The 23,786-nt window shown below is 36.2% G+C and overlaps 1 protein-coding gene across 2 annotated transcripts in view; it reads right to left on the bottom strand.

Moving 5' to 3' along the window:
* The window catches only part of SLCO1A2 (solute carrier organic anion transporter family member 1A2), a gene marked incomplete at both ends in the record, with an annotated part of 34,385 nt that extends 13,581 nt beyond the window's left edge, over nucleotides 1-20,804 (bottom strand). The window contains 8 exons of one of the 2 annotated variants that reach the window (XM_084255717.1): nucleotides 1,180-1,344; nucleotides 3,631-3,849; nucleotides 4,408-4,506; nucleotides 6,774-6,920; nucleotides 9,088-9,194; nucleotides 11,480-11,612; nucleotides 15,801-15,942; nucleotides 20,745-20,804. In XM_084255717.1, the coding sequence (XP_084111843.1) occupies nucleotides 1,180-1,344; nucleotides 3,631-3,849; nucleotides 4,408-4,506; nucleotides 6,774-6,920; nucleotides 9,088-9,194; nucleotides 11,480-11,612; nucleotides 15,801-15,942; nucleotides 20,745-20,804 (1,072 nt within the window). Of the gene's footprint in view, nucleotides 1-1,179; nucleotides 1,345-3,630; nucleotides 3,850-4,407; nucleotides 4,507-6,773; nucleotides 6,921-9,087; nucleotides 9,195-11,479; nucleotides 11,613-15,800; nucleotides 15,943-20,744 lie in introns of those variants that run through there. The other variant, XM_084255718.1, reaches the window with a different exon arrangement.
* Between the last annotated feature and the right edge of the window lie 2,982 nt (nucleotides 20,805-23,786).

The following is a 23,786-nucleotide window of genomic DNA, read 5'->3' as shown; positions in this document are numbered from 1 at the left end:
GGATTTACATGATTTTGCAGTTGTTTAGTCCTACTTCTTTGTTAAGAATTTGACTTGGTGCACAAGTACTTTAGAAGGGTTACTTTGCTGAACCTGTGATAGTCAAGTGTATTTACATTTCATGTCTTGGTGCTAGTGACCAGCATTCTCCCTCCCGCTATCCTTCCCCCAAATATCAAAAAAAAAAAAAAAAAAAAAAAAAAAAAGGAAAAGGGAAAGACAGCCCTATGATGTGTTCTTACAATGCCAGGGTCTGCTCACTGAAGCACATTCATGAAGGAACTTGTTAAAAAATCCCTTCCAGAGTCCCATAGAGAGTCTGATTTAGTCTTTTTGAGTTGGGGCCCAGATACCTGAAAATTTAGCAAACACTCTAGCTGATATGGATGCAGGTAGTCTGGGAATTTACTTTCAAAATAATAAGGCAAAGGGGGAAAAAGGGGGCCTTCCTGATGGCAGAGGGGTGAAAGTCTCAGTGCTATCTAGCTCTAGCTAGCCACTGCTGCATGAGTTCAATCCCCGTCCAGGGAGCTAACCCACATGGTGCAGCAGACCTTTCCTGTCTCGCCCACTGCTCCCCTCAGCATATATTTCAGTAGATCCACCTGATCTGCTTTCCACTCTGTCTCTGGTGAATCATCTCATCCCCCACACCTCTGACTACACCCCAGTTCTTATATGCATAAATAAATAAAAATAAATCTTAAAAGAAAAAAAAAATCCCCAGACAGGGGGTAGTGTGTTCACAGAACTATGGGGCTGCAGAGACACTTCACACCCCCAGGGGACCAAAGAACCAAATTAGGAAGAATGTGGGTTTATAAATTAGAGACAAAAAGGTAAAATCTGGGAATAACACAGAGACTCCTAATGAGTGAACTCTGTCCTCCTTTTTAAATTAATGGGTTGCACATCTGCAAATCATATCTAGTTTGTGCCTCCTACAAATATTTCATATTTGCATTCTGGCTGGAGAGAGAGAAGAAGGAAGAAAGCCAGAGTTCCTTGGCTTCTTCCCTTTCTGACCATTTCTTTATTTTCCTGGAGAAAGAAGGAAAAATGTACCAGACACAGAAGTATGCTAACATATTTCAGTTCAGGTGTTTCTTAAACCCATCACACTGTTCAGCATTTCACAGAAGGAAAGGGGACTACTAACATAAACAAAAACAAACATACCAATTAGGAAGATAGCATCCGAAGCAGATTTCCCATACTGCTGTTCCAGATATTTAGGCATGAAGGAGATCATATTAACAAATGCATTGAACTGGAGGACACTTATCAGTATGAAAAGCATGTAAATTGGGTTGCATAACAGGCTTTTCATGAATGGGAAAAAATCTGAAATGGAAGAATACTTGTCAAACTACCTCTGCACCTTGTTAACTTTCTGAAACATCAACCTCAGATCCATATTATGTGTCTCTGTTTCATCATATACTATGTTAATTCTCTTTATTTCTCGAAAGCTCATGTTAGAGCTTTGCTTTGGTAGCTTCTGCCAGTCAGTGACGCAACTTACAGCTGATAGGGCAGGGAGCTGGGCACAGTGGTTTTATCTTCACTATGTTACCAGTGTGTATTAAAGAAAAAGTATAACATGACCAAAATATAGTCTGGGTTCACATCATTTCCTTTTTATCTTTCTCTTTCCCTTCTATGAATATCATCTGTCTTCTCTAGGGATCACCTGAAAGAAAAAATGCTGTTCTGTTCTCTAAACTCTGGAAAGAAATCTATTTGACAAAACTATGTTCAAATGTTGATATTATTACTCTGGACATTTAAAATGAAGATGTATATAGGAACTCATGGAATATAAATTTTCTTTAGTATCAGGTAATTTTTTTTCTTTTTTAGAACAACAGTTTGGGTGGCTGCCAATAGGATGTATATTAAAATGACCTGGTGATCTTTGAAAACACCCAGGTCCAGCCTCACTCCTTGAAATCCTGATTTATTTGTCAACTATGTAACCAAAACTTTTCCCTGACTCTCTGAACAAAGTTCTGAGTCAAATTCTTAGCTCATCTCTACAGGTGTTCTGGGTAATGCTGCCTCCACTTGAGGTTAAATTCTCATTTTTACTTTCTTTTTTTCTTATTTTCATGTTCTCTATAAGAGAACTAAGATTTGTGACAGTGTATTACCCTGGTTTGCTTAACTAACTTTCCAAAATCCATTCTGGACCAAGTAACAAGTAAACTGGAAGAGGAGGAAGCATAGCCTAATGCAAAGAGGTGAGTTATATTTGTAGAATTCGCATGTATGAATAGAGAATATGGCAGGGGACAGAGAGTTGTATTTAGAGTTCACTGGAGGTTTGTAAATCATCCATGTTTGTCGATATCCCTGTGGTAATAGGTGAGTCCCTGTAGTTCCAGTGTCTTTTCTGTAGGTATTACACTCAGCTAACCTGTTTCCTAGTATTGAAAATTGATCTTGTGGTATACAAACAATATTCTATTTTGAAATCTATCAGTCTATAAAGTCCTTAGAGAAGAGTTATTTATTATAATCATGATGATGGAGATTTACAAGATCTTTTACTGACCCTTAATGATCCAAAAAGTATTATCTTAAATTGTGGTTTAGGTGAATTTTCAATTGTTGACAAAAATTCTGTGCAAATTGGTATAATTCACGGGTGATAGTAACATAGCAATAACACTAATACTAGCAGTAATAATAATAATGTGTGTATAACTACTTTTACCCTTTTACCACTCTATAATAATAATTATTATTATTACTATTATCCCCATTTTCAGATAAACTAAGCCATTCCTACCTTCAGTCATACTAACTAAATGAGACCTGGCAATACCACAGAATTTCCAGGCATCAGTAATTTTTAAAATTTCCTAGGTGATTCCAATGTATGATTAAGTTTGGGAATCAGTTTTCTTAAATATTAAATACCTAGATTACCTTAGCTTATTTGCCATAGAAATCCCTTCTATAAATTATGCTTTGAACTTTCATTGAGGACTTACAAAGGAAACTGTTATATGAAATAAGCTCCTGTGTTTGCTAGAAAATCACCTGTGGTTGAATACTCCTGTATCATGCATCTTATGAAAACTGTCTCTTTTTCCAATTTGCTACTTAGGCAACAGTTTCTCTGTAAGAGTGGCCATTAGTCTCTCTATCAAATATAGGGAATTATATGACAATTATATTTCTCTCTTCCGCTTTAACTCCCAGGAAACTCACAGCTAAACTTACATTTTTGGTTGCAGAACTAGATACTTATTTCAATTAGTGTACTTTTTTTTTTCCCTCCTTTCATTCTTAGTCTGAATTTCTTTTTTTTTTTTTAATTCAGCCTATATCCTGCATAAAGCAGGTTTTTTTATTGGAAAAAAATAAAAAATAATAAATTTATTAAATGCCCGGATTGACTTAAACATTTATGTAAATGGCAATCTGAGATAATGCAACTTGTAAATTAGATATTTCCAAGTAGTAGCCCAGAAAAAAATCAGACTAGTTAGATATTATTGAATACTGACTCTTATTGACAAATTGTCTTAATACATTTTAACATAGAGTCAGGCTACAATACAGACACATCAATATAAAACAAAAAGTAAGTTGTGTAGAATTTAAAATGTTTATATTTGCCTTTAGTAAGTCCATCCTTTTCCTTCTTGACCTCTCTTTGTTTCTCCTCTTTGTCATTTTTAATGATCTCTGCATTATTCTGTAGCCCTTCCTTCGGCAGCGTTTTGGGCAAAAAGAAAAATGGAATAGAAGTGAGCACATTCACTCCTGCGCAGATCAGAAAGCCAAACCACCATGCACCAACCCAGCGACTATCAGTGGGAGTTATGGTCAGTTCATCTGTAAAGAAATGCACACATTTTTAATTAGCCAAAGTCATTCTGTCCTTAGGAACTAGAAAATTATTAAAGCTATAATTCTCAGGTCCTATCCAAATAGAAAACATGTATAAAATTTAGAAATTCATAAAATGTGACAATACTTAGTATCACAAGATTGTAGCAATAAAGTGGTTAGACTATCTGCCTTGTCATCACAGGCATTTGGAAATAGGTTCTTACTAAATAGCTCTAACTACTCAGAAGTGGTTGGTTGCTTGGTTAAAAGAAATGCAAATCTATGTGCTCAAATCTTTTGAAAACAAGAAATATATGATGTCATGTAGTAGAAAGAGCACTGGATTTTGAGTCAGGAGATAAGCATTTTCGCTTGCTCTCCTGTTCACTGATTTGAAATACTTGAAAAATTATTTAAACTCCTCCACTTCAGTTTGCTCACCTGGAAAGTGGATATGCTCTATCTAAGTGAGGGTCAGGTAAGGCAATGATTAACTGTGCAAACTTGCCCAAAGATACCTGTGAACTCTAGACATTGGAATATTAGATTCTGTTGGATTACCTGTACTCACAGATCCAGTGTCAACATAAACATTTGCACAGAATGACGCTAACAGAAGTCCAATCAATGGACCTATGATAGCTCCTGTTTCTATAAACCCTAAAAATAAAGGAAAATACCAAGTTATAATACACATAACCCACAAAAAAGAACCCTAATTCCATGAGGAACCCAAAGATTGAATTGTTTTGACTTTATTTTTTCCTTAGATACTTAGTTTCTAAGAAACTTGCTGGGACCTCCCTGGTGGTGCAGTGGGTTGAGTGCAGTGCTATGAAGCTGTTCACAGCCTCTGCAGCCGGGGTTCAATTCCCAGCTGGCCAGAGAGAAACCTACATTGCAAGGCAGACCTCTCCTGTCTCGCCCGATGATCCCCTCAGCAGTGTATTTCAGCCTGTCTGCCTGTTCTGCTCCCCACTCTGTCTCTGGTGAATCCTCTCACCCTCCCATGCTTCTGGCCTGTACTCCAGTTCTTGTATAAAAATAAATAAATCTTAAAAAAAAAAAAAAGAAACTTGATGTACATCTAAGTAACAAGATTGTTTCTATAGATGTTGAGCCTCGTAATTGAAAGCCACTTTCTCTAGGCCTGCAAATTTTCTTTTTATGTGGGAGCACAGGTGTAGATTCATTCTAGCTGTGTAGGCCAGGATGTGCTATCAACAATACCATGCTACAGAGTACAACTGTTCTGATGTTTCTGAAAATGATCATATTTTTAGAGGAATTCTAAAGCCATGCCATGTTAAGATGAATTTCTTGTGACATATTCCCCAGAAAAAACGTCATCCCCAGATCTCTGACTTGAAAGTTCCTCTGGCTGTGTCTTCAGTATCACTGATAATTCTCTTCACTTTTGTCATGATCCACCACATTCTTATCTTCCATTTCCATCTGTCCTCTCAAGTTCTTACTGATTAGAAACTTTATTAACAACAATCTCATGCTTTTTCTATCATTCGGATTAGATAATGAGCTCAGACATGAGCTTCTGCAGAAGGCTTTCTTCCTCTTCAAAATATGTCCACACCTGTTGTCTTTGCCTTGTCTACAGTTGTACAGTCCCAGCCCCAACACCCCCCTCCCTGCCCCCGTGTACTCCCCTGACTTCTTGGCACCAGCCTTTTCTGTCTTCTGTGAACCCTTGCTTAACCAAACACTCCCTTTCTTGTGCTCGTTCAACCTCCCTCATCCGCTGATTTCTGTATTTCAAATCCACCTTACTCTCTTTCCTTTTACTGTGCCCAGCCTCTGTTTCTCCCCCGACCCCATTAACTCTACTCAGATTCTTTCACATTCAATTGGAAATACACTCAAGTAGCACAGCAATCTCTTTGCCACTTATCCATTGTCTTTTTCTAGTATTTATCCTCCTAACTCTCGTGGTTATTAGACATTGCTGGGCAGTTGTCACCCATGAATCTTCCTTTGGCTTTCTTCTTCCTCTCCTCACTAAGTAAAGTGTTTCTGAGTATTTTACCCTCCAGCCTCTCACTGTCTATATTATCATGACAACCTCATTTCTCCCTCTTGATTTCACTTAATGTCTCTGTATAGATGATTCTTGAACTTTATATTGAAATTTTGTATTCTCCACCAAACTCTGGAGTCATATATGGGAACTGTTTTCCTGGTGCATAGTAATTGATTTATAGTTATTTAATTATACCATACATTTACCAAATTTTACAGATTTATAATCATGTAATGACTTTTATACAAGCCTCATATATACTATGTCTTATTCATCTTGATACAGAAAGTTGTCACAGTTATTTCTATGCATTATACCCCTTAGTATTCATTGGCTAAATAAAAGCATATAATAACAAGGTATTTGTTAATTTACTATGGGTGAGGATTTTTATTCTTTCAGTATAAACATGTAAAGGGATTCAAAGCATCAGAGAAACACTGAAAAAGATTGCAAAACCAGTGAATCATCAAAAATTGCCAAAAGTTACTGGCGGTAATGATAAAATATTTTAATATGTTTTGATAATGTGCAGTTCTGTTCCTATCTCTTCTTGCCTTTGACTTCTCTGATTTTAAAAAATATATATGTCTACTAGCAAAATGTCCCTCTACTCAAAGTTATGATTTTATAACCAATTGAACAATCCAAGCAAAAAGAACTCAAGACATGAGATTCATACTATTTCTAACAGCAAAATGCAGATTTAGCAAAATCAGTTACTTGGAGTTAGCATGTAATTCTTCCATTTAACACATTTTTACTGGTGGTCAACTGTGCCAGGCACTCTGTTCATCATTCCGAAAATCACTGAATCCAAATAAACATTTGCTGCCCATCCTCAGGGTGCCTGCTGGCCTAAAATTGGGCTACAGCAGTTTTTCAAACTCACCAATATATAAAGGAGAGTTCTCTGATTTGGCAAAATCTTCTATGTAGGACAGACCCAAAGGCATGATGGGAGTTTCACCAATTCCACGTATAATATTTCCTACCAGTACGTATACCCACATTAATGATTTAACTTCCTTCACACACTCTGCGTTAAGAGAAGAAAATGACATTGCATTAATATCTTGGGAGTAAAAAGTGAGTAGCATTTAACCCTAAATTTTTGGTAAGCAATTTACAGTTCTTATATGCCCAAGAAACCCCATCCATGATTTTATTAGTAAGCCAACAGTGAATTATCAGGTCCTCCCTTTTGCATTTTCTGACAAAGTACTGAGATCTAGTTAAGTATATGAAGTAAGCTGGAGCCCATCCCTGCTCATATGTATAAAATGTATACACATGTATAACAGTACTCATCTTTGGATAGATCTTTGGGTGGATATCTTTCACTTATTAAATAACCATTTAAAAAAATAGATAGGCAGTCTTAATACATATATCCAATTATAAGAGAGAGAACATTCTCTATTACTAGCCAATTCTATTCCCCTCCATGATCCCCTCCAAAATCCCTGAAAAAAAAGTTTTTCTGTTCATTTACCTTACCATATGTATAACAGTACTCATAGGGAGATATATATACATATATATATATAAATATATATATAATTATATATATATATAGTTAAATCCAAGTCTTACTGAATTTTAAATTCTCTACAGTTCTAATTACTTTATAGAAACTGAAAATATTTACCTGGGTAGTTATCTCATTTTCTCTATAGAGTCAACTATAGACTCTAAACACCAAATAACTTAATAAAGAAAGCCTTCCCAATCCTTGAAACAGTAGCTACAAAGTAAAATAACAAAAACTAGGCCAAAGTAGAAGGGGAGGAAAATGGCAGATGTATGAAGACTTTAATCTACCTCTTTGTCACTTCCTTTCTAAGATAAAATAGCTGTCAAGCCAAGAAGACACTTGGTGGAAGTCATATGTTCAGAAAAGTGAATGACAACTTGTCCTTATTTTCTATAACCTGACCAGGTACCACACACAGGTATAAAGGTGCTGAGCAGAGATAGGTCTGGACATTTCTTCTGAGGTTTGTCTCTCAGCCATTCCCAGTCCAGAAAGTCATAGACTCCATTTCTGGGTATTGATTTTTTTTTTTCTGGGGATTTTTTTTTTCCCGTGGTGAGCACAGTGACTTATGTCTAGACCTCTCAGGCAAACTCTAGGCTTACTCTAGAGCAAAATTGGAAATATCAGATGATCAAAGAATTAATACACTTTCCGCAGCAATTCCACAGTGGGAAGATTTTGATCTATTACAGTGCAGATTTTTTTTTAATGAAAAATAGGAAATAGGACCTGAGTCACTCTTTGGCAAAAGTCACCTCACAGATCACAGACAGAACACAGGCCATTGTCAATAATGTTTTCCTTTGTCTCCTCCCCAGGGTGTTCCCTTGGCTTAGAGTTTCTGAAACAGCTATTTTTATACTCCTTGAAAGTCTTTTGGTTCCTTCTGATTGCATAATGGCAGTGGAATTCTTATCCCGGAGAAACTATAACTTCTACTGAATCCAGCATAAAAATGTCCCCTTCACAAAAAGAGAAGTTCCAGTCTGACGTAAGCCATCTGGGTCATCTCAGGACTAAGTATCACCAGAAGATATTCTGGGTCCCTTAGCATATGAAGGGTCACAGATGTGTTTGGAACATAAGAAGGAGCAGCAACACTATTATTTCATTGAAATGTAAAGTAGTACCTCTGATAAAAGGAGAAAGGCACAAAAAGACAAATTCCTACTTGGGAAGAAAGAAAATTGAGTAAATCAGAATGATAGCATACGTGCCTGCTTTCTCTGCTATAGAAGATCAGTGAGATAGCACACACCTCTTGGAGTTTGTTACTATTTCTATTTCCTATTTACATAATTGTATAGCCCTATTTCCTATTTCCTATTTACATATTGTAAGCTAATAGTAGAAATCCATCCTTCTAAGATGTTTCCTTCATATAGTTAACTCTACAGTGATCTTTGGATAGATGTCTTTGACTTATTAAATAACCATTTGAAAAAATAGACAGGCATTCTTAATACTTATATCCAACTATAAGAGAGAGAGCATTTTCTATTATTAGCCAATTCTATTCCCCTCCCTGATCCCCTCCAAAATCCCTGAAAAAAAAAGTTTTTGTGTTCATTTACCTTACCAAACCAATAACTCATTCAAAACCCTCAGCAGAAAATGTCCAGTTACAGAGTCACTGAACAGAAAGCAATAAAGTGAAGTAGACAACCTGATGGTTCTTCTGTTGGTCTGAAAATCTGGGTGTCGTTTTCCATACACAAGAAATTATTTGAGGACAAATTTCCTGAAACTGAAACTGTTGATTCATATTCATATCTGTATGAACACAGGGAAAACATGTTTTTGTTAAGGAGCCAAGAAGGACAACATAAGCACTGTACAAAGAAAGACCCAACGTCCAGATCCAGTAAAGACGATGTCTTTTCTTCTAGACAATGTAATCATCATAAATTAAAACCATCAAAAAGAACTTGCCACTCACTGTAAATGTGCACTACCTTTACAGCTAGTTTTCAATTCTGTGCATGTGGAGGGTCTACCTTTTGGATGAGCTAATGTCAGCTTTCTGTGGTTTTTAGGTGATTATTTCCTGGAAATAATGATAAGGAACTGTAGATAAGGAACTGAAACTAAGGGAAATAATAGACTCAATAAAGCATAATTAATAAGATAAAAGCTTTGGGGAAAAAACACAAGAGAAGTCTCCAATTTCAGATTCTCTGAGGTTTGCTTATAAGAAATATACTCCTACTTTCCGAGAATCAAAACAATAATACTTTCTTGTGTATGTTAACTCCTAAGAAAAACAAACCATTTACCATCATAAGGAGTGACCTGAAGGGAATCTAAAATACTATAACAACACAATGTAGTGACTTTTTCTGTTCTCATAAGAACAAAGACTGGGACCATTTACCTTAGGCACCTGCCCTTCCTCAGAAAGTAAATGACACACTATAATTATGGAGGAAAATATGTCCAATTGTGTCTCTGTTTCTTAGAAATTATGTTGGATGTTTTCTCTATTTCTCTTAGATAAGAGAAAGCCAAAGAAAACTTGTCCTTCTGCGTTCCAAGGAGTATTATGCTTGGATGTCACTAGTAATCCTAATTGCTACGCTATGTAGCATATTAAAAAGGGTCAAAATAGCAATAGATTAACCTTAGAACAATTGCTCAGTCATGCCCAGGGAGTTTGACTGTGAACCACAGGCAAAGCTTCTGTCTTCATGCCCATTGGTTCTATGAAACATGCCAGCCTCAGACAAAGAAATAACACATTTCACAGAGGGTAGAGAGGATAAAAATGTAAATAAAAACTAAATGCTACTTAATGTTGTCTTGGATAGGGTAAAAGGATGTAAAGGGACGGTGAAAACACTTTATCTGGAAACTTCAAATTCCTTCAGAGATGCCTCAGAAGATAAGTTATCCTTTCATTCAACTTACCCATTAAAACCTAGTAACTCATTTGAAGTCCATTCATTCCCAAAACATGAACAAAATGACAGTAAGTGGATTTTGAAATGAAAAGGAAAATGTATCATGTCACAAGGATAAAGAGAATGAAAGATTTGACAAGATGAGAGTTTGATAAGATTTTGAAAATGAGAAAGCAGATAAGCTAGTGGTCACTGAATCAGTAGATGAAAGAAATACAACCCTAAGTAAATGCTTTGAGGGAAACAATGAAATTTGTGACTCATATATGTGAAGGGAGAAGGAGGCAAAGCAAATTCCCAAAGATAACTGGACAACATCAAAGCAGTGATACAGCATGTCTAAACAGTTCCCAGTACAGACTGTACATGGAGAAGTAATGGTGACAGAAGAGGGGCCCCCAAGATAAAAATGACACCCTCTGGTATGTGAGAGTCTATTGAGAAGACACTGCTCCACCAGGTGAGAATGTGATAACAAACATTTAGCGAGAAAAAGAAAATCAAACTTAAAAGTGGCAGTTATTCAATCCAAGGAAACTAAAAAAGATAACCCTATGGTGCATCAGGGAAAACAGTGTTCACAGACATATGGAAATACCGAATATGAGCTTGTCAGTATGACTACATAAACACAGAAGTATCAAAAATGCAAAGAATAAGCATTTACTTGGAAATATGGAAGCAAATAGCAGGAAAAAAGAGCTAAAAGAATTGTAAGGGGCTGCCTCTGGGCTATATCTAAGGGGCAGGGGACAGATCTTTTTCATTATAAGCCTTTTGATATAATTTCATCTTCACAATTTTGTATACATATTACTTTGGTTAAAAAAATTAAAATAAAATTCAACCACTTGGTGACCTACAATTAAAAAGAACATCATTATAATCAGAAGTATCTCGATAGCCCCAAGAAAGGGGTAATCCCAAATTTTTGCCAGGTCTTAAGACTCTTCATATAAGACTCGACTCTACAAAAGAGGTGTCTCAAATCTGTATGTGGGAGCCAGACAGTCAAGAACACACACAGACTTGTGGAACACGATCTTCCCATTGAATCTCCCAGCACAGTGCTCCATGCTCTTAGAAAGGAAATTCCAAGCTTCATTTCCTGCAGCTGAAATTTGAACATAAAACATCATGAGAGACTGGAATACTTGCCTGTTCATGAGGAAATGAGGCAGCGATTGCAAGAAACACCCTAGGCCCATGACCATGCATCCAACACCAATCATGATAGGCCTGTGCAGTTTGGTTCCAAAATAACTCACAAATATGATCAATAAAAGATTTCCTAGGGGAAAAATGAGATACAAACAGAATATTTCAGTAAGTATGAGTGAAGTCTTAAGAACCTCAGACACGACCCTGAAGGAGAGCTCTCTTTCACGATGTCAGTAGATAAACAGAACGTAGAATACCAGCATTTAGAGGGCAGAAGAAGAGCCTGTGAAAGGGACTGTTCATGGTTCTGGGAAATATAATGGCTGTATATATCATTATCTGATCTTAGGGAATTGGATGCAAAGGTAGGTGTCAGCCTGCAGGTCCCCTCTGTCCTCTCCCTCCATGCCTTCTCCATAGAAGGTTGTCATGTTTTGCTAAGCTTGAAAAGAGTAGCAAAAGTCAAATCCAGATAAATATGTTTTATAGCTCATGATTCAAGTATAACTTTGTTTTAACCACTGAACCAAGCCAAAGAACTGTTTTTATTTAGAAGTAAACTGCACCTTAAAAGTAAGTCTGTATTTGAAGCACAAATCACTCAAGGAAAAATGTATTCCCAAAACATAGGGTAAAGAAACCAATTATAGAGATCCTGTTCTGACACACAGGCTCATAAGTAAACTAAGAGCATTTGGAATACATGGTTGAGAGCACCAAGCAGATGAGTAAGTTCTCAAATCACACATTTTTTAAGTCAATAATCAATATTTACCCTGATCCTACTATGTATAAGAAAAGCCTCTGCGATGAACTCTTATAAACATAAACTCTTCTTCAAGGCACTAATAATTTTCTAAGGTGTGTATTTTGAAGGCTTTTTTTTCCATTTGTTTCTCTCATTTGGCCTGTCAACCCCTCCATTATTTGATATGGGGAATGCTCCATCTCTGCCATCAGCTGCATTGGACTAACTAGGTTTCTAAAATCCCCATGTTAAAGCCACCCATATTTTTTTTTCATTAAACAATTATTTATTGTGCTTGTGTGCCAAGCACTAGTTAAGTGCTAGATTCTTTTTTTTTTAATAATAAATTTTATTTTTATATTCCCCATACAATTGCAACCCCCCCATTTTGACCCCAATCCCTCCCCTCCCACTCCCCAACCCCCAAAAAGTGTCTCTGGTTCATAGTTTTTTGTTGATTTTGATTTTCACTTTCTTATAGTTATTCTTTTTCCTGGCCCCTTATTTAAGTTTTCTAGATTCCTGCTATGAGTGAGACCATCCCGTATTTTTCTTTTTCTTTCTGGCTTATTTTGCTGAGCATGATCCCTTCCAGTGCCATCCATGTTGCTGCAAATTGCATGTGTTTATCTTTTTTGAATGCTGAGTAATATTCCATGGTGTATATGTACCACATCTTCTTGATCCAGTCATCTATTTTTGGGCATTTGGGTAAAGCCACCCATATTGAAGGCAGTATGTTCTCAAGCTGCTACTGGAGATCCACATCAGTTTTGAAAGGGAAACAAAGGAGATTTCACTTCTCAAGTTCATCTTTCCCATTGCCTTGTCTTATTACCAGGATAACTACCATGAGAGGGGGCTGGGAGGGACAGATAAGTTTTTGTCAAGGCTATGGAAAGCACTGTCTGGTAAGAATTACCAAGGAAAGGTAAGCAAAGGGATACTTGGAGCACATCTATAAATTACTTCTCTTTCACTATCAGGTCATCACTCCTCACACTACCTGTCATCACTCACTTTCCGCAGTCAATTTTTTCTACTTCTCAAAAAGCTGAGGAGAATCTGACTTGAAAGTATCTGAGCTCCCCATCAGATGGCCTTAGCCATCCATCTTTCAGGGTCATGGCCCATCTGACCATGCAAGGTCTAGGACACCACCCGGGCATTCCCCTTCCTTCTCTCAAGACATTTACTCCAGTAATTAAAATCTCCCTCATGTATTGTGTGTCCCCTTCTATACTGCCTTTTAGTTACAGATATTCTCTACTTTCTCTCTAAATGTCAAGAACATTCCTCCTCAACCCCTCTCATTCTCTTCTGAAAGCAGTGGCCTCTCACTGCTTTCTAGCTTCTAAATCTCCTCTTCAGCTGATATCATCAATTATCTCCACATTATAAAACCCAGAGAACAGTTTTCCATCCTTCTTTAGAATTTCTAATGTTTGTGATACACTGACAAGTTCCTTTCCTTTGAAAATGTCTGTCTTTTGACATCCATCATGCCCTTCTTCCCTGTTTCTCATCTTAATGCTCTGACTATTCCTACCCTTAACACTCTCAAAGGCTCCTTTTCTTTTACCTGTCCCTGAAACACTGGTGCACCTCAGGGATCCATTCTTTGTATATTGTACTTCCCACCCTCTATCCTCGCCATGAACTGCAGCATCTCTTTTCTAGTTTTAACAAGCACCCATTTACTTGCTATTCAACAGTTCAAATTCAAATATCTGCAGCATGGACACCTACTACAGAAACAGAACTCACTCTTCATGGTCCCCATAGCCACCACCAAACTCGTGTTCCACCACCAAACTCTTGTTCCTCTTCCCCACTTCCACCTCAGTAGCACTGTCTACTTCCCTGGTCCAGCAGTAAAGCTGCGGTCTCCCTCTTTCCTTTTTAATGCCTGCCACATTCAACTTTTCACTAAATTTACTGGAACTTAACTCCTTAGGTCATGTTCTTCCATCCATTCCTACTAGAGTGATCTTGACTCAGGTCCTGAGAGCCTGGGCTTGGACTTTTGCATGGACCTTCTGTTATGCTGTTTGCCCCAGTCTACTTGAACATCTTCAAACCAGTCCTCAACACAACTACAAGTGTGGCCAGTCTGAAAAGCAAAATATGAGCCTTGCTTGAAGCAGGAGTTCTTATCCTGCATTCTACAAACTCCAGAGTCCAATGATAGATATCAGGGGTTCCATGAACTTGAGTGAGAAAAAAAACAGCATCTTTATTTTCACTAGCTTTTAACTAAATGTTAGCATTTCCGATGATAGTGAGAGTAAGCACAGACTATAGTATTTATTAACAGTACTCCCAATTTTGTCATTAATTTGTTACCAGTAGAAGTTAGATGTTTGCACTTGGCATTGAAGATACCTCAAATTACTAATGACAGTAATCACCACTTCCAAATTAGTGTAGATAGTGTTATTTAATGTGTTAAAAAGCACAAAATGTTTTGATATTTTGATAATTTCACTTCAATATAATTGACTGTCTTTGTACCCATATGGCTTTTATCTTATACAATTAAAAGCATTCTGAGCTCCTGTAGCTAGAGATTGCCAAAGAAGTCCTTGGCACAAGAAATATCAATAACCCTATCAATCTCTGAGTAACTCTCCCTTATCCTCGAGGATAAAAGGTAAGTTCTACAACAGCATGCAAGTCTCTGCATAGTCCATTTCTTACCCCATGTTAAGCCTGGGCAGCCAGTAATAGTAGGCTGGTGGTGTTCCCCACACAAGTTAATTATGCTTCATCAATTGGAATCCTCTTCACACTTATATAACCCCATTTCTTCATCTGGATAAAATCTGGTTGGCTTTCAAGAGCCTAACTAAGTGAGATTGCATCTCCTCCTCTGTGTTCCTATAATACCTTGCATATACCTATGTCACCAAACTAACTGTTTATTATTTTGCACCTCTGTTCCCCATTATATGGTAAGCTGACTAAGAACTATTTAAATGTAATTTTTTTAATTCCATTAAAAATTTCCATTTTTTTAATTCCATTAATTCCATTCTAGGATTTAGCACATAGAGATGGTAGTCAGAGAAAGATCTAAAGGAGTTGAACACTAAGAGGTAAGATCACACATCACCTGCTTCAGTTTTTCCTCTCCTAAACCTGATTTGTATTTCAGATATTGATTAAATATATTAACAGCAGCTTTCACCTTGAAGGATGTGAAAGCTATTATTATAGCATATTTCAATGTAGCTTTGTTCACAGGAGAAATCTTTCTTTCCCTTATTGTTACTGTCTGTCCTCTCATCTTCCCAGTCATCCACAAAAATCACAGCCTAAGAATAAACTTTATTTTTCCCTAGAGACTGTTTCTTATATAAATTCAGGGACAAGTGAAAGCAATTTCTTCCCTCTGTACTTAGGAAGGAGAATTCTCAACCTCCTAGACACAATAGGGGGGGAAATAGAATGAATATTATTCAGAAAGATTAAGTGGCCTAAAAAGCAACAAATAAGAAGAATAAAATTCAATCTAGTCCACAGATAAAATAAAATATAAAAAGACGTAATACAAAAATAATTCATTACCAATCTCAAAGCTCCCATTTATAAATCCAACTAAAGATGTCGGGATGTTGAACTGTCTTTCTATTTGTGTGAGCATGGAATTCATATAAGATCCAGATAGTGTTTTGGCTATATATGCACATGTTATTGCCACCAGAAACATCTAGGAGAAAAGAATATAAGAAAACATATAAAAATTTTATTTTTAAATTGTGTATTTGCTACCTGTTGACAAAAAATCTTCTACAAGACAATATAAACTCTTCTCCAAGACTGACTCAAACTTAAATTATCCTTGAACTTGTGAGAAACTTTTGTTATGATCTGTTCTTCTGGCCTTTCATATCAAGTTCTCACTTTGAAAATTCAGAGTAGGACTAATTGATTATTGATATTGAAAAAGAGGAATGTAGCATTACAGAGACATTATTTCTGTAGCAAATTCCCTTAAGGTCTCTCTTATCTAAAGTAATATGCAAATTTACAATATTAGATTGCTGTTCACTGACCATTAATTTATTTAAAACATTATTTTAATTATAGACCATTACAAAAATATTTCAAAATTGAACAGTATTTGCTATGATAAACAAATATGAATACCATAAAATTCCATCTATTGACTCATGTTTCCTATGTATTGAGATAGTTCCAAAGAGGAGTCATGTTTGACATGACCCATAATAAAAACCAAGGACAACTTAGTATGGTTTTAAAGAAAATGTGAAAAGTTAAAAGCTTGAGTTTCATTAACAGAAAAAGACTTAGATTTTAATAGGGGATTTGAAAAAGGTGCATTTTATACTGGGTAGTAGTATAATTAATTGGGTAGATTAATTATTTCTTCAAAAACATCGAAGTCTAGATAAGTAAATTTATGCCAACCTGAATGGTGGGTCTCCAATATTAGACCATAGGAGTTTTATCTTGACCCTATGTAAGTATTTTTCCTGATGACACTTCCATCCCTGGAGACCATTTGATCTGCTGCTCTTAGCCAACATTCTCAAATCCCTGAAATCCTCACCTCTCCACCTTCTATACACACAATCTTCTTTTTAAAATAGTATCATTTGTTATTAAGGAAACACTGCTTTACAATACTGTATATGACTTAAGGAGTACAGGGTCACACCTCTTAGATATCTGTTACCACACACACCACCAAAACACCATAGTCCTCCACCGTAGCCCTTCATGGCCCCAATCTTGAACCAACCCCATAATTTATATTGCACCCTGTATATTCCCTTTAAGATTTTCACAGTCTTTTTGGTTTCCTCATCTCCAAACCAGCCATGTGTAATTCATAACCAACAAATAATCTCAAACTTAATCCATCTCTACCTTTATCACTTTGGGATAGGTATACCTTCTCCTGTGTAATAAAATCCCTTTCCCATTCTTCCTGTTTCTGAGATCCTGATCCATGAATTATTGCCCCCCCTTCCCAATACTCTTTACTGCCTTTCTTCCTGCTAATTTTTAAATACATTTAAAATAATTCTGTGTATCTACAAAAATATAGCTACATGTAAACCTATATATAAAGTCTTCATTCACCCATGAGGGTAGTTACTCCAGCTACCATCAAGCTGTTTGGAAGAATAATCTAGATTCATTGCATATGCAATTTAATCTTTGACTCAATCTTTAACCTGCTACAGTTTAGCCTCTCCTGAAACTATCATAAATAAAAGGTCATTAAAAAAAAACCTCCCTGATTTCCAAAATCAAGAGCTAATTCTCAGTCCTTAGCTGAGAACTTGATATCTGAGTCATTTGACACCATTAATCTCTTTTCTTCCTGAAATTCCCTCCCAACATGCATAGCTATATATCTGCCTACCTGCTAGACCTTTTATTCAATCTTCTCTTTTTTTGGCCAACCCCTCCAGGCTTTAATCAAGTATGCTTTTCACTTTTCACTACACCAGCTCTCCCTAGGAAGTCTTACTTGTTCCCAAGATTTCAGCTACCACCCACATGCTGAAATCTCTCAAATGTGTACCTAGTTTAGCTTAGACAATTACAATCATTTTTTTCCCAGTGGCCTGTTGTCTTATCAACCTCCAATTTCCCTTCTGCTTGCCACCACCACTAATGATCTGTCAAATGAATTTATAATATCACTAATTATCTGTCAAGTGAATTTTTAAAAATGCATGCTTAACATGTGATTCCACTTCCTAAAACTTTTTAGTTACTGCCATGGATAAAAATCCCTGCCTTTTTGGATGGCAATCAGAGCCTCATCTATATCTCCATCTCATCTCCTGATACTTATGCAGAGATACAATATTCTACTTATGGTTACTTGAATTCACCATGCCATTCTACATCTCAATTTCCTCCACTTATAATGTTTTTCTTCCCCTTATATATCTGATATATATTCATTTTTTTAAGATTTATTTATTTATGCATACAAGAGCTGAAGTATAGGCCACATGTGAAGGAGGGTGAGAGTGTTCACCAGAGGCAGAGTGGGAAACAGAACAGGCAGATTGGCTTAAATACATTGCTAAGGGGAGCAGCAGGTGAGACAAGAGAGGTGTTCTGTGCCATGTGGGTTAGCTCCCTGGCCAGGGATCAAACTCTTGCTGCAGTGGCTGCAGTGACTATGGATTGCTTCATAGTGCTGAGACTCAACCCCTTGCGTCACCAGGGAGGCCCTGATATATACTCATTTTTTAAAAACTCAACTCTATTATCATTTCTGTTGTGGAGCCTTCCTTCTCTCTTTGCTTCCTAGGTAGCATTAATCTCTCATTCACCTTCCTACCCTGCTATGTGCCTGCCTCTATAGCAGCTCTTATCACACTTAACTGTTTGGATGCTTATAACTTCCTCTTTCACTGTACTGTGTACAGTTCAAAGTCAGGAGCCAGTCTTATTCACCTTTGTATCTTTGGTGTCTGCTAAATGTCTCATGGATATGCTAGGCACACAGTATCAGTTAATTGAGTTAATTATAGATAGACTAAGTTTTTAAAAAAAATCTTGAAAAACTGGTCAGAACTGAAAATAAGCTGAATGTAAGATGAAATATAATAAGATTAAATAACTTAAACCAAGCACTATCTGTACCAATTTATTTGGGAAAATCTGAACAGAAATTTATGTGGAAAAGACCTGAGAAGTTTAAATATCAAACTTAATATGAATCAAAACTATTATATGGCTGGTAAGATACTATAACTATCTTTTTTATTAAATATTTATCCTTTATATTAAATGTAATTTAATATTATCCTTTTAAATATTATAGAAACTGTTTCATCACACTATAAATCTCTGTAGAATACATTGCGAGTAAACAATTTTGCACATAATTTTATAATTAAACATATTGGTTTACATTAAAAACATGCTTTACAAAATAAAATACTAATCCTAACTGGGAAACAACTTTATTTTAGCGTTTTAAGAAATGAGACTGGGTGAATCTAGATGGGCTTCCTAACAGGTTCTATTGACAAAGTAAAGGCAAAGCAATGCCTATTATGACTCATGTCTAGTACAAAATACTCTTTATGTATAAAGCTAGTCCTAACATTCTTTCACAATAGTGTGCCAGAGTTTGGGAGTAAATTTGTTGAGGACACTCCTTTGACCCTTTCGTAAAACATTTTGGTTAAAGAGTATATTTCTTATTTCAGAGAAGCAGAAAAACCTGATTACTAAGCAAATGCTTCTCACTTTTACCAGATAAACTTATGCTCATAATAGTGTAACACTCAGACTAATATCTAATCTTGATCATCTAAATGCCAAACTCCAAAGAAATCAAAAATTAGATTTAAGACCAATTGTTAAAAAGTAACACCTGACTTGTTTTCTCCACAGTGCTACTTTTAACAATAGTTAATATTTATTAAATGTTCACAATATCCCCGTCATTGTTCCAAGTATGTAAATAGAAAAGAATCCTGTAAGATAGAACTATTGTTATTACCCTTTCAGGGGAGAAAACTGAAGCACAAAGAGGGTCAATACTTGTCCAATATCACGCAATAAGTAAGTAGTTTAACTCAGATTTAAATCCAGAGAGACTGGGCCTTGATCTTTATTTTTTATCCATCCAGTTTTAGAAGAAGACCTATACACTGAGGAATGATTTAAGGGAAATTTTTAAAATATCGTTTACATTGCACTTCAGGTAAAAACACTTTTCTCAGTCTATGTCATTATAGAGTTCACGTACATGTATAAATTTCATGTGCATGTGTAAATTTTCCTTACACAGGTATAAAGGGAAAAGAAACTTTTGATAGAGAGAAAATTAGGAGCAGTGTCTCAGTTTGGAAACTACTTGTAGACACTAGCTGTAGAACCAAGACAAATACCCAGATCTCATAGTTTAAAATAAATTTGAATTTTATTTGAAGGCAAAGTGACTTTGAAGCTATGCAAAAAGTTTGCTCTGAAATAGTCAAAAATTCCAGAAAAGATAACAAAGTGGGCATTTTTCTTACAGAGAAGGCTTGTTCTGTTGCCAAAGCTTGAAGTAAACATTTGTTTTACTGGGTCATTGTGAAGAGACCATTGCCTACAGAGTCACAAAGACTTTCTCTTCAGTGAACCATTTTCCAGGAGAGACCCCACACTCGTCTGCCTAGAAGTCCCAGAACGGTGAGCATAAATTGACTTTTGATCCAGAAAAATACTTCCTGCTACAAATACTGGGTGACTGGGTGCCTGGAAAATTGTTAAGACTCTGTCATTTATTTAAATCCTTCAAAATCATTTCTGATTACAATGCCTGAATTAGTAAACTTACTTATATATAGACCCTCAGTTATAAAACCAATTTCTCAAAGCAAAAAAATCATTAATGTATCAGGCACTTATGACAATAATATTAGATCCAGATCACTCCATAAAAATATTAACAACTTTACAAAGTAAGATTTTAAAACACACACACACTCACACACACACACACACACACATGTTCCATACCTTTAGCTTGGAAAGACATCTTACTCTATGGGTTTCAGTTCTTTTCTTAGTTTCTCCCATGTTGTTCTTCTGAGTGTTCCAAGTTATTTATGTTTTAAATCTTGATATTTCTTAGTTCTATCCTTTTAAGAAGACAAAAAAAACCCCATTAAATTACTGACAAAATCATAAGTTGTCATTGTTTTGAAGAAAACACTGAATAAAATAATCAGAATCTATTGTATTCCAAAAATACTTGGGAAACTTTGATTCAGATCTAGAAAATAATGACGTTAGAGAAGATCTAGCTGTTAATTTTCCATTGAAAAGTTACATCAAATAACTGTATTTACTCCTTAGTGAGATTAAAGCTACTAGATTAATATGTTATGGTTCCCTTGCAAAATAATGATCTCGTGGTTAAAACAAAGCTTTTCATTTCTTTAGCCAAAACAAATAGAACCAAGTGAGCTCCTTGGACTTACATGAAAATGCTGCTTTTAAGAGCACACAGACTTTGATTTGTGTTTGTGCTAAAAATCTGCTTCAGAGCCTAGCACGGCTCAAAAATCTCTATTTGGCCAGGCTCCCTCTTCAAGTTCTTTGCGTTCCAAGACTTCCCTGGAGTCTCAGGAAGGGAAACGCTTTCTGGGGCACTGCTGATTCACAGAAACCTGGGGAGACATGGAATTTTAATCATGGAAATTGCCTAAGTAAAAATAACAAATAATCTATGATCTGGAAAAAGAATCCTTTAATTGCAAAGTAAGATGTGAGGTTTAGGAGAAGGCAAACATATGAGGGCAGATCTATATGTGTACTTACCTGTAGAGTATTTAGGCACACATTTTTATTTGTAAGCCTGAAAGAAGCCCTTAACTTTATTAAATTCTACTAACCCCATGTCAAAGATTGTGTCTGTGTCTTGAAACTAGTACAATATTTTGTACTAAAACTGAAGTATTTCACTCTAACGGTGTTATAATCATCTACTTAAGACTGATATCTTAACAATAAGCTTGACATTAATTTTTTAAAATCCTGCGAATGCTATCCATTTACCAAGTCATCCTGATTGACACTAATTTTTAAAGACCTAAGTGCTGTACCTCTATAAATGTGTTGAATCACACTCCCCCTACAAACATTAAGGCAATAGTCACTGAACAATTATGTATAAGATCTGTTCTCTTTATTCATTCTCTCACAGGTGCAATAGAATTTTTTTGAAAGTCTATTATTTACTAGTCATTGTACTATGTACTATAATTCATCAGTAAATGAGGCAGACAAACTGTCCTAAAGACTGTTGAACCTGGCTGGAGGAACATTATGCTCTGTGGAAGGTACTTGGACCAGACCACAAAGAAGTTATAATTTTACTAGGAAAGGTAAAACTTTTCAATAAAACAAACTGGAGTAGAATTAGTGTGTCATCTAATACAAATTGGCATGTAAGTGGTGAAAAGATTCATATATCATAGAAGAAAATTATGAGAGATACACTTGTCAATTCTGAGTGGCCATACAAATGAACTCATGCTAAATCCTCACACAAAATTCCAAATCACCTTAACTGTAATACAAGTACATGGCACTTGTTTGGGGGAAAACTAACAGATTAGGATAATTTTTTTAGAAGAATAGGAACTGCTGTTATTTGGGCCTCCTCTGTCTTACAGCTCCTTTTATCATACGCCTCTCGACTGCCCTCATTCCTACTTTTTCATGCATTTAGAACCCAACCTTGCTTCCCTGTCTTTTTTGCTTCTATTCTCTCCTTCCCTACATCTGAACCCAAGGTAGTCACCCAATTATACAATAGGAGAGGGAGAGAACTTACCCCTCTTCTTTAGCAAAACTGTCTTCACTCTCTCTAGTAGGTAAAAGACATAACTATTCTAAATGCTGGTGTTTCCTGTGTAGTTGATGGATATACAAAGTTAGTGCGACAGAAAATTGCTGTGTAGAGGAATTCTGCAGATCCTTCTATGCCTGGTGACACTGTGTAGCAATCTAGAGCTGGTTTTATTTCTTTCAGAGCTTTGTTTCAAAATGTTTTTACTTCCTTGAAAGAAGTTTTATAAGCAATTCCCTGGACTAAGGCTTGAAGCTTGGAAACAATTAAATGTGATTAAATGAACACTAACCTTTCCTTCATTTGCCAATTTGCTTAGTGAAAATGTCTAGCTTTTCAGACACAGTTTAACATTTAATGGCGGAAAACAATAAAATGAAGAAATAAAAACACCTATTTTGTTAATTTAACAAAATACACGAAATCCAAAGTAATATCACAATCACAGTCAAGCACTTTGGCCCCAAATCAGGGAATGCACACTTTGTTTCTTCATATCTTCTCTGCCTGGTGAGTGACAGCCCTGTGGACAGGCCCCTTTTGTTAGCACAGAATTGTTTAGACGGGGACTTCTGCTCCTGGGACCACAGCATCAGGGACAAATCCCCTTCTGTCATCACTGCTAATGAAAACAACTTGCTCCAGTTTGAGGAAGTGGTGAAGCTTTACTTTGTCTAACTCTGAACTTTCAGCAGCAGCCAGATATTCGTCAGTGCTCATTCTCAAAGAAACATGCTTGAGTTTCTTCCATGTCTACCGGTGGTTTTTGCTTTTCATGCGCATTTATTTCTAATTGTGGTAAAAGCATTTGACAAAACTGTTAACTACATGCAGTTACTAAAACTTTCACTTTGCTTGTCAGAAACGTTAAGCCCATTGAACAATTCCACTCCCGGGCTGCTGCCTGCCAGTTGCCAGCCCCTAATGACATGTCTCAATCATAAGAGGATATGTCTTTTTGTTTTGTTGTTTTACAAAACAAATAATCTTGTGCTCTTCGCCCAGCATTAAGTATATAAACATGGTGTTTTATCGCTGTAAACCACCTGGGGAAAAGGCATACATTAAATGCTATACTATTGAATTAACAAAATAAAGATTTTATCATGGCAAAACTAGTAGTACATACATGAAGAAGACTTAGAAGAACGTCCTTTCCCTGGGACAAAAGAGAGGGTCATGCCAGCAAAAATCTTAAGAAAATT

The sequence above is a fragment of the Talpa europaea genome (assembly GCF_964194135.1).
Source record: "Talpa europaea genome assembly, chromosome: 15".
NCBI lineage: Eukaryota > Metazoa > Chordata > Mammalia > Eulipotyphla > Talpidae > Talpa > Talpa europaea.
Note: the sequence above shows the minus strand (reverse complement) of the source record. Positions and strands in the feature narration are given on the sequence as shown.